The sequence below is a fragment of the Suillus subalutaceus genome (assembly GCF_016647625.1).
Source record: "Suillus subalutaceus strain FC151 chromosome Unknown DFJ58scaffold_395, whole genome shotgun sequence".
Taxonomy (NCBI): Eukaryota; Fungi; Basidiomycota; class Agaricomycetes; order Boletales; family Suillaceae; genus Suillus; species Suillus subalutaceus.
Window position 1 is genome coordinate 1 of NW_024540644.1, and position 19,840 is coordinate 19,840.

At 48.2% G+C, this 19,840-nt stretch overlaps 3 protein-coding genes across 3 annotated transcripts; 1 reads left to right on the top strand and 2 right to left on the bottom strand.

Moving 5' to 3' along the window:
- Positions 1-4,440: 4,440 nt before the first annotated feature.
- Positions 4,441-5,979, bottom strand: DFJ58DRAFT_849032 (uncharacterized protein; the record flags this gene model as incomplete). The annotated part of the gene is made up of 3 exons (XM_041393699.1): positions 4,441-5,660; positions 5,710-5,811; positions 5,862-5,979. 3 exons carry the CDS (start codon positions 5,977-5,979, stop codon positions 4,441-4,443), a joined length of 1,440 nt encoding a protein of 479 aa, XP_041235008.1.
- Positions 5,980-8,039: 2,060 nt separating this feature from the next.
- DFJ58DRAFT_849033 (uncharacterized protein) lies at positions 8,040-8,929 on the top strand (the record flags this gene model as incomplete). Its single annotated transcript, XM_041393700.1, has 4 exons — positions 8,040-8,152; positions 8,214-8,275; positions 8,413-8,602; positions 8,674-8,929. 4 exons carry the CDS (start codon positions 8,040-8,042, stop codon positions 8,927-8,929), a joined length of 621 nt encoding a protein of 206 aa, XP_041235009.1.
- Positions 8,930-9,859: 930 nt separating this feature from the next.
- DFJ58DRAFT_737746 (uncharacterized protein) lies at positions 9,860-11,945 on the bottom strand (the record flags this gene model as incomplete). The annotated part of the gene is made up of 5 exons (XM_041386960.1): positions 9,860-10,140; positions 10,194-10,411; positions 10,464-10,808; positions 10,861-11,005; positions 11,060-11,945. The coding sequence occupies 5 exons, from the start codon at positions 11,943-11,945 to the stop codon at positions 9,860-9,862; spliced, it is 1,875 nt and encodes a 624-aa protein (XP_041235010.1).
- Positions 11,946-19,840: the final 7,895 nt, after the last annotated feature.

The following is a 19,840-nucleotide window of genomic DNA, read 5'->3' on the forward strand; positions in this document are numbered from 1 at the left end:
TGGCGTTGAGGATTTGTATATATCTGTTCAATGTTCAACTTTTTCTTCCAACTTCTCAAGTTCCCACCACATAACGATGTGGACGCCTCCCTGACAAGGGAGTGTTGCTATGGAGTCATCCAGACATCTATGCACCACGTTACCTTCTCCTGTCAAGGGCAGCAATCCAGGCAGACATGACTGGCTACCTGTGTTCATGTATTCATTTGTTTGATTGTAGGCGAGGCGTTGTTGCCCAATTATCACTGAGGCCATGGTGGTCTTGCGTTTCCCAACGAGCGTTATGTTGCCTTGCAGCCGCATCCCTGCAATGTTGGTGCGTGAGCTGGAGTCATTCAGACATGTGTGTGCTGCCTTCACTTCTCCTGCCAAGGAAAGTCAGGACCTGGCTGTCAGGCCAGGGAAGTCGGAACCGGATTTCCATCAATAGAACATGACTCTAAGTCCTATGCTGAGTCTAGCCAGGCACTACAAGGGCGAACAGGGGTCATGCACTGTTGATAAGGGTTTATATATATATATCAATGTTTATTGTCTGTTGGTGCGATGCACTATGTTAGACAAAACATACAGGTGTATACTGTGAAATGCTATGTACTTTTATGTGATTTCCGTGTTTTGGTCTGAGGATAGTTAAAGCCAGCTAAAGGCAATACATATTTGAGATTTACGGCACAGTAGTTGCAAGACAGTCCGAGATGTGCGTCACAGTACCAGCCGTTCAACTAGCGTTGCGGTTCTATGGCGAGGAGAACCCGCGCAGAAATTTGTGATCGAATTTATGGACGCCATGTCCTGCGGGGGGATATGCACAGGAGTGTTGAGAGAGGGAGAGTGAGTAGCAGAGGGTCGAGAATCGGGTTCAAGTGCACGCCGTGAGGAGGGAAAGCGTCTACAGCCAGGTTGTCTTTCCGGAAGGATGACTAGTCTGAATTACAGACTAGTGATCTGGTCGAACGTCGATGTTGATGCGTTAAAGCATTAAGTCGGAAGTGGTCGAGAACCATACTATCGGTTTTCAACTTCGGTCCACCACTGATTCGGGCAGTCACATCCGCAGAAACAGTATCAGCACCGTTCAGCATTTGAGTTCATGGGCCTCAGGATGGTGACGACCCAAACGTCCTTAAGATATGGGATTTGCACGATACATTCGATCAAAGGATTATCGCTTCATGGTATGCAGTTTTGTCTTGAGACTTTTTCCAAATCGATGTCTTATAAGTCCACGAAGTCGAACCTCGAAATCTATGTCTCAGAAGTCGCTGAAGTGGAACTTCCAAATCTATCGCTGAAGTGGAACTTCCAAATCTATGTCTTACAAGTCGCTGAAGTAGTCACAACCGAATTACCATTACTAGTATCCGATATTTATTCATGTACAATAATGATCGCTACACGGTCTTTCTCCAGTTAATTCCTGTATACAGGCGAAGATCAGGGAGAACACATCGGTGTCCCAGTTTGAAAGTTTGTTTTGGAGGACTGAGACAAGTTGTTCGAAACCCATGCCTGTATCAACATGCTTGCTTGAGCCACTCCCAAACAAGCATGTTGATACCGGCATGGGTTTCGAACAACTTGTCTCAGTCCTCCAAAACAAACTTTCAAACTGGGACACCGATGTGTTCTCCCTGATCTTCGCCTGTATACAGGAATTAACTGGAGAAAGACCGTGTAGCGATCATTATTGTACATGAATAAATATCGGATACTAGTAATGGTAATTCGGTTGTGACTACTTCAGCGACTTGTAAGACATAGATTTGGAAGTTCCACTTTAGCGACTTCTGAGACATAGATTTCGAGGTTCGACTTCGTGGACTTATAAGACGTAGATTTGGAAAAAGTCTCAAGACAAAATTGCATACCATGAAGCGATAGTCCTTTGATCCAATGTATCGTGCAAATACCGTTCTGTTCTTGAAGTTTGAATTCCTGAACCCAATAATTGTACAAGAAGTATGAGTAAGTAAAAGTACATTCCGTTGCTAGATGTGCGGTATGGGTATAACGAGCGATTTCTGTAAACCAAATAAAATGACGATGACCCAAGCTAATCTAAAGCCGCGAAAGATCTCGGATCCAACCGATCAATGTCGTAGCACAACAACTCCGCTTGCCCCTCAGTCACAACCTTGGCGTCTTTGAACGAAGTTGCCGTATGCTGGCCAAGTCTCGATATCCATTGACTACGGGTGGCAAATGCGCGCGAATCCCTATTTTTCATCGCGGCAATGTGCCTCATGAACCATGTCTCCAGGCTTGCCGTCCATTCTCCTTGCCACTGCGTGTACTTGTCAAATACATCAATGGGAGGCCATAAGATATGGTTGTCGTCCGTTAGGCCTAATAGGGTATTGATGTGGGCGTCCGTTACCATGTCGTCAACATCGGTGCCGATACGCTCGACGTTCGAGTGCATAGAAGCGTCGCTCGAAGGTCCAGACAGGGCAGCCGAAATTAGGTTGTCTGGTCCAAATTGGATTGCAAGTCGCCACAGAAGACCGCCCATACCACAGAAACGGCGGCTGAATGGGAGTCGGAGCATATCCCTGACGCTGTTTTCGTACCGCTCAAACTCTCCGTTGCCCCTTGTGAGCAAGAGAGGTTTTTGGTCCAGATAGGCGGGACGTGGACCTGAGAGGGTACTCAGTGGGCCGACGAGGTGCTGGGGATTGGCAAAGACCCGCCAATCCATTCCGCGGGAGAGACAACGAATTGCGAAAAACCACAGGGGGACATCCGGATATTGCGCTCTCCATAGACGCAGTCTGATTTCAGTCCTCTTGGATACGACCAACCTACCACGAGATATGGCATGGAGGAGGTGATATGGAGGGTAACAAGCGATGTGGAGAAGGCGATTTTGAGGATCGCTACGCAACGACGGGGAAAGCGGATTGAGGTCGTCGTACTGTGCGAGGCAGTTCGTTCGATCTAAGATGAAGCGGGTTACTGTGTTATTGGCAGGACGGCAGCCCATCATGTTCAACCCTGCGACGCTTGTTACAGTAGAAGAGGGCAAGAACTGTAGATATCCCATTGGGAGAGACAAAGTGCCAGGAATTGATGACGGTGCAGCAGGTACGTTGGTGGAAGGTGCTCGTGTGGGATACGAAGGGTGACATGAATCAAGAGCTATAAATATAAAAATAAGTTCAGGATTCAGAGTAACGATAGTATGTACTCACGGCGCCGGTTTGGTTGTGGCCCGCGATGAGGCAAAGGCGCTGTGATAAGAAAAAATTGTTATGACAAGCTGCCTGTTTTGAGGGAAAGCAAACGTACTGCGATAACTTCTCCGGACAGGACTGTGTTGACGGTTGGACTGTCTGTGACTTCCCCGAGCTCTACCCGGCGAGGGGGATCTACCGCGGCGAGTCGAATGTTCTTGGGGAGGTGATCGGTAACGACGAGGAGGCGCGCGACGGTCAGACTGAGACGGAGCGTAATCTCTATATGACGATGGTCGACGGGGGGGAGACAGTTCTCGGCGAGATGCATGGTATGGCGATCCACGTGGAGGAGGAGACAATGAACGACGTGAACGGTTTGGAACGAAGGGCGCATGTGGGCGACGAGGAGAACGATCTCGGCGATTGACTGTGTCCGTCTTGCCCTTGGTTGGAGATGGTGCGTGTGACCCAGAGGTCACTTCGCCTGGCTCGATGTCGACGTCCATGCCGTCCTCCGCGATAACTCGACCACCCGAATCCGCCTTCTGTACCCGTTCGAGGCGTTCACGTTCAAGTTCCCTCTGCCTGTCGGCTTCCTTCTGCCTTTCGATCTCAAGGTCCTGCTGCCTCTTGATCTCAAGCTCCCTCTGCCTGTCGGATTCCTGCTGCCTTTCGATCTCGACTTCCATCTGCCTCTCGATCTCGAGCTGCTTCTGCCTCTCGACTTCCATCTGCCTTTCGATCTCCTTCTGCTCCTCCATCTCCATCTCTTTCTTGGCCCGCGCAACATCTGCTGCTCGTGCATCAGCTTTCTCCTTAAATATTGGTATCAGCTGCTTCCTCTTTTCCTTCTTTTGCTGCTCCGTTTCAGTTTGACACTGCGGCAGCCCGCCTGGTGACGTCGAAGGAGGAGGAGGGGGACCTGCTACCGTATCAGACGTAGAAACGGTAGGAATTTCTTCTTGTGGCACCGCGGTAATATACTCGAAAGCGATCCGCTGAAACCATTTCGCTCGTGCACGCGCAGGGTCAGGGACGCCGAGGGGATCGCCAAAGACGTTATGAGCAATGGTATTAACGCAAAACAGTCCGCAAGAAATTGAATCTTGCTGAATGCCGTGTGCGAGGGTATTTCCTTGGTCTTCGAATGGCCCATGAAAACGCACGGTGAGCCACCGCTGTAACTTCTGAATGAAGCTCCCGAGTCCCCCTCGGAGATTCAAAGAGTCTCCTGTGTTAAAATCAGTTTGTATCTTACTAGTTAGGGAAATGTCCTACCATAGCGCAAGGTTTTACGTTTAAAATCAATGCGAAACGCAACAAAGTGGGACATTCCGGGGATGCACACTGGGAAAAAGAGAATCTTCCCTTCGGCGAGCGTCTGCTCTAACGTCTTGAATGCATTGGGCAACGAATCAAAGTTCGGTTTAGCCATGCAGATCGCATCCGCGAGCTCGGTGTCAGTGATAACGAGGTTGGACTGGTTGGGGACTAATCGTCGGATAGTGGAGTGTATCATCATGTCCACGAGAGAATCCGACAACCAAGCGTCGTCCGACAAGAATCGTGCAAGCTGTGATGTACTTCTTAGGCTAGTTGAGGCTTGCCCAGCCAACTTCTTGTGGTATGGTAGACGATACATCTCTTGGCGGGCAGATAGAGGATTCATATCGCAGTCGTACATTTTTTGCGACAACCACCTATTTGCATTTTGCCACAACATTTTGGCATCGCGCACCGCGTGTAGCTTCTCCCAAAGACTCAACATCCAAAGAGGCAACGGTTGATCTTTGAGTTGGGGGTGGACGATCGACCTCTTTCCTTCGCGAATGGCATCGTCGAGAGACTCTCGAAGGCTATAAACCCACGGCTTTGGGGGTATAAATGGTGGGAGGTCCAGGTTCTCGTTCGGACGTGCACTGTCAAAGCATGATGCTCCGGCCTGTGCGAAGGACCCATCGTCGACGTCGGGCAGCGTGAATTTTAGTATCTGCCGTACATTGACGGCGTCGGATGATGGCAGCAGCATGCTGGATACCTCTTTCGGGATGTCCATAATCTCCGATAGAAGATCGAGGTCTTCTGGATCTAATGCTCTGTCTCCTGCATCGACCCATTTTCCAACCGGTACATGGACAGTAACACGCGGAGGAGTGGGGACAACGGTAGGAGGAGGAACGGGAGCGACTGCGGGGGGAGGTATAGCGTCATCCTCGTCGATGTCAAATAGATCCTCCTCGTCGGTACCGTCGTAGTCGGAGTAGTCGTAGTAGAGTTCGATATCTCCCGTTCGTGGGTGAAATATGTCAGACGGCACATAGTTCTTCAGCTCTTTGATTTCTTCGTAATTTTTGGTGATCTCTTTGCGCGGTTGCGTTTTGCCTTTGGTGACGAAGATACGCTTCGCGGCTTTCTGACCTTTGAAGGGAGGCTCTTGTCCGTCTGGCCAGAATTGGCCCGGCTTGCTGCAATAGTCGACGACTGGAGCAAAGGAGTCAGACGAGTGTTAATAGATATTCGGTCGACGTACATGTAGGGCCCCGTTTTGGCCGTGTGGTGATTTGCTCGACGTCTGCCCATGGGTTCTCTGGCCAAGACGAAGCTCCGAGGGACGTTGATCCCTTTTCATTGTCTAAGGAACGGAAATGAGGTGTTGTGAATGATGATGAGGATTTGTCTCACCAGGAGCATGATCTTCGACTGTGGGTTTTCGAGTCACAGACATGGCCGCAGGCCGTATACGAGGTGTGGAATTCGCGGCCTTTGGCTTTCTTGAGGATGGAGCGTTGAACCGAGGCATGTGACGTGTCGGAGAGGGTGTAAGGCAATGCGCGGTTCGAGAAGTTGAGGGACTGAACCACGGAGAGAAGACTCGAGTTTAGGTGGTTGGGGATATCAACGAAATGCTGGATGCGCACTGGTGATGTGTTGAAACGCAGATGGGCAGGTATTTAGAGTCGGAGTGCTTGTTGAGCGCGTGTTCGTAGAGATATAAACCACCGAGAAACGACTCGCTGGAATTTCCAACGAGAAGTTACGGTGAGATTGAATGTAGTTGATGAACAAGTGACGAGGAGTTTAAGTCAAGGATTTGAGTAATCAAGGCAGGCGGAGTGTGAGCAATGTTGAGGTGCCACAAATGGCAATATTGTTGATCCACAATTCCACACACAAACGTGGAAATTCCATTTCGGTGGTCTGTAGTTCAACGTGCTATAGATAATGATTATGTGGAGTCGCGAATCCTTCAACTGTGGTCAAATTTAATGTTTTGAGATTGAGGCACGCTGAGAACCAACTGTGCTGAGAATGGATGGCGTTCCGTGAAAGTTGTCAGAGCTGAGCAAGATCAACTCTCCAGAAAATGATACTAGGACATGTGCAAATGTGTGTGCATACAATATTTTCGCGTTACTCTAGGTTGTACCGGATCTGTTACAATGATATTGGAAATGTGAATTACATGTACACGGCTACAATAGAACACGACTGCTGGATGCGCTGTTGCTGTCCATTCCAACCTACACTCGTTCGGTCTCGTGCTAGCCCGCCTTTGTTCCAATTGACACCGGAACATCAGCAGATGATCAGGATCAAAAATAGCGAGGTCGCAGGAAACCAGAGAGAGCACGCTACCTGACGTAGGAGTACCAGCATGGTTTCCACTGATTGGGTTCATGGAAGCGGGGCAAGGGGGATGGGACTGCTGCATTACAGTAGGCGAACTTGGGGGTGAGGCGATATGGGGACGGTGAGTTTCTGCGGCCGTCCATGGTCACGACAATGGTGTTATCTGTAGCTTGATCGATTGTAGGGCTGCATAGACGAGTCACACGGTGAAACCGGGAAATGGGTATACCTGTGGTATATGTAGTATATGTAGTATATGTAGGGCAAACTGCTGCAAGATAATGAATGCGAATGTGAGGAAGTCTCGTACCAGAAAAATTTGAGCGAGTGCGGTCTGAAACGAATGAAGCAGTCGAACGCGTCAGTTTCTCCATAGCGTTTGTGCAAATGGTTGAGCATGATCTACTTCTAGGATAACCTCTGCAATCAGCGAATACGTGTAGAGTCGTACACCGCTGAAAAAGTCTTTAGTACGTTGACCTCTAAGTGAATGCAAGCGATGCCGGATTACAAAAAAAAACACGTACGACATGAACCTGCAACGACTAGTAAACTAGGAGGATTGAGAGGAAGGGGCGATCTGACGTTTTGCCTGCGGTAAATGTGAGCATGCGGTTGACAAGGAAAACGGCGTTCGTACGATGAAGGGATCTGGTTGAGGACCGCTATGGAGGTGTTGTAGAGGACATGACGGGGGGTCCGACGAGGGAAGGCTCAGTTTGACGCGTCCAAGTCAAACGTGGCAGCTTGGAGGCTGGCGACTTTAGCGACTTCCGAGACTTTAGACATTAGGGTTAGAGGCTATGGAGCCGTTTGCGACAGCGTCTGCTTCGAATTACGAAGCAAAGGTTTGTACGAACATCCGAGTACATTGGATATAAGGGCACTGGCGTGAGAGGTTCAAGTCAAACGTAGCAGCTTCGGAGGCTTCCAAGACTTTGGCGACATCTGCTTCGAATTACGAAGCAGAGGTTTGTACGAATGTCCGAGTATTTTGGATATAAGGGCGCTGGCGTGAGAGGTTCAAGTCAAACATAGCAGCTTCGGAGACCTCCAAGACTTTGGCGACATCTGCTTCGAATTACGAAGTAGAGGTTTGTACGAGCGTCGGGATGTTTTGGATGTAAGGGCACCGGCGTACCAAGGAGTTCGAGTGAAACGTAGCAGCTTCGGAGACCTCCAAGACTTTGGCGACATCTGCTTCGAATTACGAAGCAGAGGTTTGTACGAATGTCCGAGTATTTTGGATATAAGGGCGCTGGCGTGAGAGGTTCAAGTCAGATGTGGAACCTTGGGAGACTTCCAAGACTTTGGCGACATCTGCTTCGAATTACGAAGCAGAGGTTTGTACGAATGTCCGAGTATTTTGGATATAAGGGCGCTGGCGTGAGAGGTTCAAGTCAGATGTGGAACCTTGGGAGACTTCCAAGACTTTGGCGACATCTGCTTCGAATTACGAAGCAGAGGTTTGTACGAGCGTCCGAGTATTTTGGATATAAGGGCCCTGGCGTGAGAGGTTGAAGTCAGATGTGGCACCTTGGGAGGCTGGACTGGCGAATTTAACAGCTTTAGCGACTTCTGAGGCTTTACATATTAAGCTTAGTGACTACGGAGACGTTGGCCACATGCATCTGCTTCGAATTACGGAGCAAAGGGTGGTACTTGACGAACGTCGGAGTGTTTAGGATAGAAGAGCAGTGCCGTGGGAGGTCCAAGTCAAACGCGGTAGCTGTTTACTTTGGCGACTTCGAAGACGTTGGCAACATCCGCTTCGAATTACGGAGCAAAGATGTGTAGTTGTAGATATTGGGATTAGAGACTGCAAAAACTTTGGCCACAACGTCTGCTTCGAATTACGAAGCAGATGTTTGTACTTGAGGGAGGTTGGAGCGTTTGGGATAGAAGGGCACTGGCGTGGGAGGTTCGAGTCCACTGTGGCACCTTGGGAGACCGGACTGGTGACTTTGGCAGCTTTAGCGACTTCTGAGACTTTAGACATTAAGCTTAGAGACTGCAGAGACGTTGGCCACAAGCATCTGCTTCGAATTACGAAGCAAAGGGTCGTGCCTGACGAACATCAGAGTGTTTTGAATAGAAGAGCATGGATGGAAGAGCACTAGGCCGTGGGAAATTGGTATGATTGAAACGTGTCGTTCTAGTTACTTTGGAGACTTCCAAGACTTTGGCAACTTCCGAGGGTATATGTTAAAAATTCGAAGTAAAGTATCTGAGTCCTCTAACATTGCATTTTCTGTTTCATCGTTACAGTCTCTTAATACACGATGACGACAGAATTACGAGCAGCATTGAGAAAAAAGAAGTCTACACGGAGCCGAACTTTTCTGCCATCAACTTGGCAGCGAGGCAACGGCAGGCAGCGACTTGTCTGGCAAAAATCCTTTCATGGATACCAGAGCTTCGAGACAGTATTCGATGTGCATATTTGGCCGGGAGACATATTCCTCGAATTACGAGGAAAAGGTCTTAAAAGGGTGGCTAATGAGTGTAGCATCCATTACATGCGAGTGTTGAGCATCGGAGTTGCTCTTTCCATGACCATATATAGTAAATACTCCCGTGTACCCATCTAGGTACAACGCCTTACAGCCTGAGGATGTTTCCAAATAGTGGCGATAAATATGATATACGCAGCGTTTGGGAAATGTGTGAATCCCACCAATTTAAGTGGAGAATGATGCCCATCTGATACCATATCTAGGCAATGTAATTTCGTGCTGCCCTCGGAACTAACCCGACATATGAGTCATGTCTGACTCGTTTAACAAGTCGATATTTGTACTTAGGCAGGCATTGCGAAATGCAACATTGAGGTTTAACTCAGTGGCCATATCTATATCTATGCTAATGTTACGTATGAATGGAGAGCACTACTTAAACAAGCACGAGTCCAGGAGATCGCTGGATGCGCCAAAGTCCGAACGTCCATAGAGTCCTCTAAGCGACAGAAGTCAAATCGATGTTACAGTATTGTAGGAGTGTGGGTATATGAAGTCTCTGAGATTGGAGGTACGTAAATGAATCAGACAACATTACAATGTCGTAAAGCGCTTTAGGCAGGTCAATAGTTCTTCTCTACTGATGGGTTCCCCTGGATGCATTTGGTTGTTGCTCCCGTCCGTCTGCTTCTTGCGATATGTCTTGGTTGCCGTCTTCAAGTCCTTCCAGAAATGTTTGATGATGGCGTTTGCAATATCGTGCGCTGGTTGAGTGGTGCTCGATCGTACTTTTGGTTTTTCGGTGCCGGCAGCCACATATTTATCGCATTCCAAGACCATAGTGCACAGGGCGATGAGGGGCCTGTTGTATAACTCTGGAGATGGCATTACAAGCCTGCGACTTCATGCGGGTAAGGAATAGACTTACTAACGCGACGCGATATGCGTGGTAAGTTGATGACCATTCGCTGGAACGTTTCGAGGGAGTGTGCGTGTACTTGGTTAGTGAGGATTTTGCCTTGTTTATGGTCTATGTAACGAGAGAGTTCCGTTAAATGCATGCATTCGTAGTTGTAGAAATGCCCCCCGGTAGCAAACGAAGCCACAGGTGTGTAAACCGCGTGAAACTGTCCTGCCGGTTGTATACTCCCAAATATAAGTCCAAATCGATATAAATATAATATCACGATGCACTCACAGCATGTCACCCGGCAAGAGAGTGACAATTTCTCCGTGCCAATTTTCCTGGATATTCTCTCGGTTTCGGTAGAGATCGGTCAATGTTAAGGCTATGTTGGAGAGGTTGGTCCGAGTAATCGTGTCCTCGTGGATTGGTTTGAATAGGCCCCATTTTTTCTCGCCGGTTTCAATTTGAACAAAGGTCACGCTGCCATCAGAGTCGTGGTGGGGATTTGTCCAATACGCGGGCCCGTGGAGCAAAGACCACGAATGTACGATGAAGTTGTCCGGATGGACTTTGTCACCGATGGGGCAATCGACTGTGGTTTGATTCCATCCGTTGGTAATGCCACTGTCGAGAGTACTAGGTGTGGACGGGTTAGTATTGTAACGGCGTGCGATGGTACGTTACGCACCTCAGATATGACGGGAGACCGCCCTGTCCATATGGAACGTCGAGTATACATTGTATCTTGTTGGGGTCGTGTATGTTGCGTATGAATTCTGCAAGCGTTGCGTTCTGGTGGGGATACGTAAAATCCTTCGTGCGTTGTTCAGCGTCTGTTTAGCAGCATTACATTAGGTGAGAAACAAGATGGATGTCGACAGACTCACCGTGTACTACGACACGCATGAGGTCTGACATTCCGCGATCTTCCAGGTACTCTAAATCAAGCGTTGCAGGCTCGGGTGTGCTCACTTGCCGAATGACAACGGCTTTGTTGATGCGAAGCGCTGCGGATATCTCGTCGCATAACTGTCGGCTTGTAAAGCGCCGATCGCTATGCTGTAAGTGGACGACGTTTTTCGAGGTCGCGGGAAGCGATTCTGGGAGTGAAGCAAAAAACGATACTGCAAGGGCGTCTTCTTCGCATATATTTATGCCGTTCTTCATGATGCAGGGAAGCACAGTGGTAGATCCATCGTCCCATTGAACGGTATCTGATTGTTCATGGACTTGGGAGCCAATGATAGGATTTGCCAGATCACGGAACTCTAGGTCGGTGAGTGCAGACAAGGTGGGTGAGGGGTATGCTTGGTCATCTGGAATAGAGGAACAATTGACGGGAGGGCTGGGCGTGTCTGTCATGACGGCGATGTCGCGCATTGGGCGGGGTGTCACAATGGTTGTGAGGGTCTCCTGTGCCAGGAGGATGGGGCCGATGGGGATGGTGTCGGGTTCTGAGATGGATGGGCCCACATGACCCGAAGGCGCTTCAGGAGATGAGGTCCGAGGCCGCTTTTGAGGGGCGTGGCTTTGGGAGTTTGTGTTGGGCGTGAGCTGTTTGCTCTGCATTTCCTCTCTCTTGCGTTTTCGCCATGCCCGTTTGTTGGCGGTGTTCTGTTCCTTCATCTCTTGAGCCCTGTGTGGATCGCGTTTCTCATTGGCGACCCATCTTTTTTGCCGTTCGCGTTGCTTTTCCTCGGGAGTTAAGGCTGAATTGGCGAGATCGGAGTGCTGAAGCCTTGGCTTCTTTCCAGTTTGCTCGAGCTGTACCATGTTATTTCAACGAGGAATTTCCTCGTTAAGATAATGCCAGACGTGTTTTTGGAACGAGTTGGGAGAGGGTAGTTAATGCGTCGAGTTTAGGATGAGATGAGAGTCTTAAGTGAATTCGATTGCGGTTTAACAGCGTCAGACTAGAATTTATGTAATATTTTTTCGTAAGAACTCCGCACCACTGTGGGCTTCAATCAGGAGTGGACGGCTGAGGATGTCAGAAGTGTTTTATGATAGGAATTCCACTCGTAGCTAGAAACTTGGTAAGCATGACGTGAATGTAGTAGGTCCTCGAAGTCCTCAAAGTCGTAGTCGAAATCTAAATCATGTTTTCAAAGTCTTGGAAGTTCTCAAAGTGGTATTCGAAATATATATCATGTCAAAGTCTTGGAAGTCCTCAAAGTGGTATTCGAAATATATATCATGTCCTCAAAGTCTTGGAAGTCCTCAAAGTGGTATTCGAAATATATATCATGTCCTCAAAGTCTTGGAAGTCCTCAAAGTGGTATTCGAAACACACATCATGTCCTCAAAGTCTTGGAAGTCCTCAAAGTGGTATTCGAAACACACATCATGTCCTCAAAGTCTTGGAAGTCCTCAAAGTGGTATTCGAAATATATATCATGTCCTCAAAGTCTTGGAAGTCCCCAAATCGTAGTCGATGTCTAAATCATGTCGAAGTCCTCAAAATCTTAGTCGATGTCTAAATCATGTCCTCCAAGTCGTGCAGGTCCGTCCCGCTTGTAGGTAGATACTTGGTATTATATTTGCGCATTCCGCACCCCTGTGCGCTGTCCCCCTGCACTGCGCGTTTTCACATATCGAGGGCTTTGTCTGGTATCTACACTTTCATTTTCAACACCTGGGTCACAATCCTCTTCCTCCCAGCCTATCCAAGCGATGACACACCCCACTGCTTGCAGGAGTCAACAAGGCACGGGCTGCACGAGGAGAGCGCTAGCGTATGGATGAAAACCCATCTTTATTAGCCGTGTTAATAACAACATGTTAATACCAGTTAATAACATAGGTGCCGCTCAGGAGGGGTTAATAAAGTGCTAATAAGTCAAGTGACCCCTGCAAGGGTCCAACTTTCGTGCCTTCCCGTTGATAATCGTTGATTGAACTCCTGGCATTGTGCAAATCATGCAGATCATGCAAAGAAGACAGCGAGAGCAAGTGAAAAGTATCGCAATGTCATTTTTCCAACTTTCTCTTTCATTCGCCTGTCAGACGAGCACTAGCAGTTATGGTTGAACACAGTGCCGACTCACTTTTTGCCATTCAAGACTACATGAGGTCCATTATCTTCCCAGACAAAAATTTGTCTGTGTCGTCTCTCTTACTGTTCCGACTTCCATCCCCCACCGTGACAGACCCCCCATCTTTACATCACTATTTCAGTAACGACGACCCACACCACGAAAACTCGTGAGCAACTTCAAGATGGACCAGCTGACTGCTACCTTGCTGCCCTATGTTTGGATCCTCGTAAGTCGCAGTTATATCTTCGCCATGCTCATGCTGATCTATGGAACAGACTATGTGCGCAGTGCGATCCTTCATAATCCGCTCTCTCTCAAAATCAAGCCCCGTCGAATCTCTGAGTTAGGTTCAGCACCGGACGAAGATGTCCTCAAGTCACCTACCTATCAACGCGTTACCAAGTACCTCAAAGTCGTGCTCGAAGCTGAATTCAAGTCTCAGCATAACCCAGTCCTCAAGGGTAAAACAGCGACATTTGTCCGGGAATCATTCGTCCGTCAATTTGAGCGCTACGTGAAAGGACAGTATCCTTTCGATACACCTTTGGAGGAAGGGCAGAACACGCTCTCATACTGGATTCATTTAACGAAAATTTCGGAAGGGTCCGTGCTTGCGGTGAATTGCTCCTCATAGTATGCAGACAATCATTAATTTGTCTTCTACCTCCAGTGCATGGCCCAAAAGCTCTACTCGATCAAGGCATCCTCCATACCAGAAGAACGTACCATGTCTGTGTTCACGAAGATGAACACGCCTGCAAGAAATCGTCAACAAGTCCGCACCCTCGTTGATATGACGCAAATTCGGCAGTGGCACATGTATGATCCTGAGGTTAGTCTTGTGTTGAGCTAATTCAAGCTGGAACTAACCATGCACAGAAAATCGCAGAAAGACGGCGGCCTGATGTTGCATTCTGTGACATCGAGTCTTTAATTTCTGCACCTACTAAGTCCCCTGTGGACCGGACAGAAAAGCATGGATCAACAGGGAGCTATTCATCCGTGGACACCGCTGACGGAGAGGAAGAGGTGCTTGATGAAGAATACACTTGGCTGGATGAGGTGGTCGCATCCGTGCAAGCTCAAGATTCAGCCTTCGACGTTGAGGCCGAAGTGGATATCCATGCACCAATTGTGACAAGGATCTTGTCAGATGAACGCGAGAGTGTACCTGACCAGGATCTAGAGAATGATGGCCGTAGTACTGACGGCACTAGTGACTTGGAGGATGCGGACGCCGAGTGGGCCAACTGGTAGAGAACTCGGAGAAAAGTTTTGAATTTTGGGTCACCTGTTTGTTAATAACTTGTTAATAACTTGCTTGTTATTAAGTCCCTGCGAGCGGCGGGTTATTTAACCATGTTATTAACTGCTCGGAGAGTTTTTATCCGTACCCTAGAGAGCGCAATCGTCGCAGCAGATGACGGACGTGAATCGGTTCACTCCCTTTGACTTTCAGTTTCACTCCGGATCATACTACTCTACTGTCCCCTTGAACTCTCAGAGCATACCACCATCTCACTTACATTACTTTTTCAGCTGACTATGTTGCATGCCAGGACTGATATTGTACATGTCTGCATCTACTCCGTACGCTGATACTCCAGCACTAGTAGTTTCAACTTTCATGCTTCTTCTGAGTCTTTCACGCATGCAAATGTTCCGCCACTGATCTTGTTTGAGCATCCGACGACTCGTTTCGTAAGTTCCCGGTCGGGCATTCTGTCCAACGACGAATACAGCGAGTAAGAGCAAGTCTGAACTTCCGTGTCAGCGGTTCACGCACTCTGCTTTTTGTACCCATCTGGTCTCAATCAGTGTCGTCATGCAGTAATCCGGCTCGAAAAGGCAAAGGTCGAGACTACGTGCTTGGACGCCAATTAATGCCTATCTACCACCGTATTGTCGATTTTCACTGGAATTGCAGCTGGGATGGATCATAATACTGATTTAGATGCCGTATGTGAAATCTGACATTGTTCTAATCCTTTGCTGTTTATCTGATACGCTCAGACCAAGGTGGACTCCGTCACATAGGTAGCGTGACTCTTTGTCCAAATCACGCTGCCCAACCATTTGTATCCTATTTGATCTACACTCTACGATGTCTCGCTGAATGTCTTCCACTCATCGCTTCTATGGTGCTCCGGAATCATCCACCGTGGATCCAGATGTCTGCAAACATATTTCACTAGTTTGTATGGAGCTTTGCCAGCTTGATCGAGCACTTCTGCATTTTGACGGTTTTACTTCCGATTGGATTGACACCCATAATGGTATAGGTCAAGGCGACCCTCTCTCAACGATGCTGTACGATATTTATAGCGTTTACATGGCCAATATCGTGCAACCTCGGAGAGTTCACAAGGCACTCAAACAACTCACCCTTGCTTTCTTAGATGGCATGGCACTAGTGACCACCAGTAAGGATTTTGTTGAAACTCATTGGAATCTCGAAGACTTGCTCGAGTGTCTCGGGTGTGGTCATAACTGGTCGCAGAAACATAACTCTCTGTTGTTGGACTTCTCTATGAAAAGGAAGTGCGAGCGCCACCAATGAATCTTCAAGGTGCCGCCATACCACTTCCTGACTGTTATCCTCGACTAAGAATTACACGGGACACCAAAGGAAGAGTCCCCACTTCTTGCATGTGGATTCTGACACGAAAACGGGAAGCATGTCCTCACCTCCCTTGTCCTGTTTGACATTCCAACTACTACCTATCGCACACCCTACTTGATCTCTGTTTGGTTTGTGTAAGCGGACGAGCTCGAGTTATATGTTCTCATTATTATTCATTACAAACGCAAGTCTACTTACAGCCACACCCTCTCCGAGAAACTGCTTGTCTAAAACGGCCGGCGGGAACAGTGAACTGGTAGGTGTATACCATACACCAGTGCATTTGCGAGTGAGTGGGGAGACCCCGGGTGTGAATCATGCGTGGCTGAGAGATGCTGCAAACTGTGTTGGTTGTTGCCAGGTAAGTAATTGCTGCACAAATTGTAGGCCCCAAGCCACGGATTCTGTGTATCATGAGGGCGTCTGGACCGACAATTCCAGGCTGCGAATACTGCAAAAGCAGGAAAAAAAGTTGTCGTTCTAGAACGGGCGAAGCGTGTATAGCCTGCCAGCAGAGGTGTAGCAATGGTAAGTCCTTATTTCCTTACGTCCGTATTCTACACTCACAAATACATGGCTCAGTTGTGAAAGAGGCCCAAGATCCAGACTCTGCCGACGAATCTGACGAAGTTATCGCTTTCGATGACCAGCCGTTTGACTGGGTTGACACGGGAAGATGCATGCTATGAGTGGATCGACCGTCCTTGATCTGCTCCACAGCTTTCGTTTTGATCACCGTTTGCGGAAAATCGAGATCAGCATACTTGTATGAGTCAGCGAGAGAATATGTGCAGCCTCCGTCGAACTGCCACAGCTCAGCTGGTGGTGGTCGAGTTCTTGTCAATTACTTGCATAGAACACGGGCCAATAGCCAAGGGATATGTAGAGCCTCAGACCTGGGGTGATGTACTAAGTGCAGTGTTCTGCGAGAACAGGTTGACTATTCAACCAATTAGTTTTGTGTGAACTTGATCACAGGTAGTCTCAAACAACACGTTCTAAAATCCGTGGGTCTGGTGGGCAAAGTGGTTGTAGAATGGAGTTGAGATGGATCGAGTCGAGTTAAGTCTGAGGACGGAAAATTCTCGGGCCAGTGAGAATGTGGATCCCCTGAGTTACTGCCGAAGTGCATTGCCAACATGCCGCAGAGAGCTTGGACAATGGATGTCCACCATGCGGAGTGCCGCTGAGCGGGATTCGAATGTCCTGCAAATTGACTTCGCTCGGGTCTATAATGATGGTAGGTATAATGACATGGCAATTCTTCTACTAATGTGCTTACATCATAGCTGCCCGTTGTGAGATGGCGATGTCTGGTGGTCTCCCAAATACATTTCTTCAAACGACCTCTTAGGACTGCAACTTTCGAATTGTAACCCCCACCCAAACTTTCACACGAGGAATGTTTGACAATTAGATGTGTGGTTGTGTGTGGTTGTGTTTGCATAGATGAATGTACTTAATGTCCAACTTCGGCTTCTTCCAACCTGTGAACCTCTAACACATCATCATGTGCACAGTGCATGTCTCCGATATGTTAACCTTCCTAGATGTGTCCTGGAGTCATCCGGAATGTGCAGGTGACATCCTACTCTTCTCAAGGAGACCCAATCCCAGGCTGGTGCATGATGGTCTATAGATTAGTGAAGGTGTCAAAACTTGATGGATGCCCTTGCGTCTCTCTGTATGCGGTGCAAGAAGTCTGTCACCGCTCCAACACCCTAAAAGGTGAAAGGATGACCAAACCCTACATGGGACGACCCTCTATTTTCCTCCATCATGACACATTATTCGCAGAAATACAGAGTGCGAAGAAAACATGATGTACAACACAAATACAGCTATCCACTGCTACTGGAGTCAAGAATAATTATATAGTAGGGGCAGTTTGTGCTAATCATTCACAGCCCATGCTCGACCCTTCCCTGCATCTCGCCGCCTTTCTATTCCATAATGCCCGACAGCCTGCGAAGTTTTGCAGGACGCCTACTTGATGAAGTGCTGGTGTGAACAGGGTTTCTTTTCCCATTTCCTTCCTGTGCATCTGTGCCTGGCATAGTGTTCACAAATAGGTTGTGCCAGAAGACCAAGGGAGCAGTGGCAGGTTTGACACGGATGAAATGGTTGTTATTCTGATCCGTTGGGAGCCATGCAGATTTCCACTGACATTCCCCACATATCATCTGAACCATGTTCTCCATCCGGGACAGCCTGATGGTGTCTGTCATCAAGGAATTGCAATCTTCATTTGCACATGCTGAGAAGTTGTACCCGAACGCACGATGTGGGCTATGTTTGGTCACCCCCCTACTCTCTACAGTGCGTCTCCCATCCGCATAGCAAGCATACACCACAGTGACTGTAGTGTGCTCCAGCACATCCGGATTGGTGACAAGCAAATCACAAAGGGACTTCCATACGTCCGTGCAGCCAAACACTGCAGCTGCACGAATGAATGCTAGCACTGTGGGTCCAACAAACCCAGGGAGGGTGGAGGATCCCCCAAATCCGATAACGAAATCAAATAGGTCCCTAAGACAGATTTCAGTGAAGTGCGTCAGGCAACATATAGATGGCCTCACGACTCCACCATTGCCAGCATTTCCTCAAATTCTGTTTTGGCCTGCATTGTGGGACCACGAGTGACGAGAAAAAGTCCGCGTCGACCTCCCCTCGCCTTGGGTGTGGTGTTGTACCATGGGGATTTTCCATTGATGGTTTTCTCTACAGTCTCATCTTCCCTTGCAGACAACGAGGCAGCCTTCATCGCTGTCATGAGTGGCTTACCCAGGTAAGTCTGTATAATCTCAGAGGCTGTGTTTTTGTTGGGCCTTGTTGTCCCACCGGCATGCTGCAAGATACTGGTATATTCGTCTGAGCGGGTGTCCATGATGACAAATGTATTGCTGGGTGTGTCATTTAGGACACTCCTCATCACCCATTGCCCAACAGTTCCCAACTTCTGGACATCAAAATTATGATCTCCGGCCTTCATAGGGAGAGTCACTGTATGAAGCTATATTTGTGCACATTGGCAATGAGGGTGTGAAAAATGAGAATGGCTCACATTTCCAATATATCCTTTGTATTGATTTTCCAGGTCAATATTGATGAGGTCCTTGAGGTAATCATTGTTGCCCGAGGTAATGTGAACAACACACGCAGGCCACGCCTTCTTCGCCATCTTACCCATCCCATATCCTATGACTCTGTATGGAAGCCCTGTCTCCCCTCCACTCACTTTGGTCACACATAGGGGACACAGAAACACCCAACCCTTCCGGACCGACCGATAGCCAATGCAACCTGGACCATCTGGCCGTGTTTGGCGACATACAACTGCACCGCAGTTGACACATACATATGAAGATTTCGAGCTACAGGGGTCACAACACCAATGGCACCAAGTACCGAGTGGGTCAGTGCGAGAGGATGGCTTGCCTATCGATGCGATCGGAGTGTGGACCTTATCCGTTCCGAGATGCAAGGGAGTGCTGGTAAACGCAGACTGTTGAGTGGCAGCAGCCATATTACCCAGGTTGCACTGGCTAGGAGTTGAACTCGAGGCTCTGAGATGAATGCTAGGTAGACATATTTTGGGTGGCATGATAGAAAAACAAGATGGTTGAGCCATGGGAATGATTCTTGCTAAGGGTCCAAGTGGTGTGGAGTTTGTGGGTTGATAGCACATCAAACTCCGACCGGAGAATTCCATTAGCCATTTGACTCCAACATTAGTGGAGGGGACAGATGTCTGAATGGATATGCCTCCAAACCTGGGACTGCTTGATCACAAGCCTTAGACATTCAAATCCCACAGCAACCAGGTTTTGGTGGGTATTGTATGTCACTACTTGAGTTGTATGCAGTACTACAAACATGCATACGCCATATACAGTATGTTGCAGATGACTTGTTTTTTTTAACAACCTTTGTTCCTTTAAGTATGTTTGACAAGTTCTCGCTTAGGAACAATCAGATGTGATTATATAATATTGTCCGTTGGA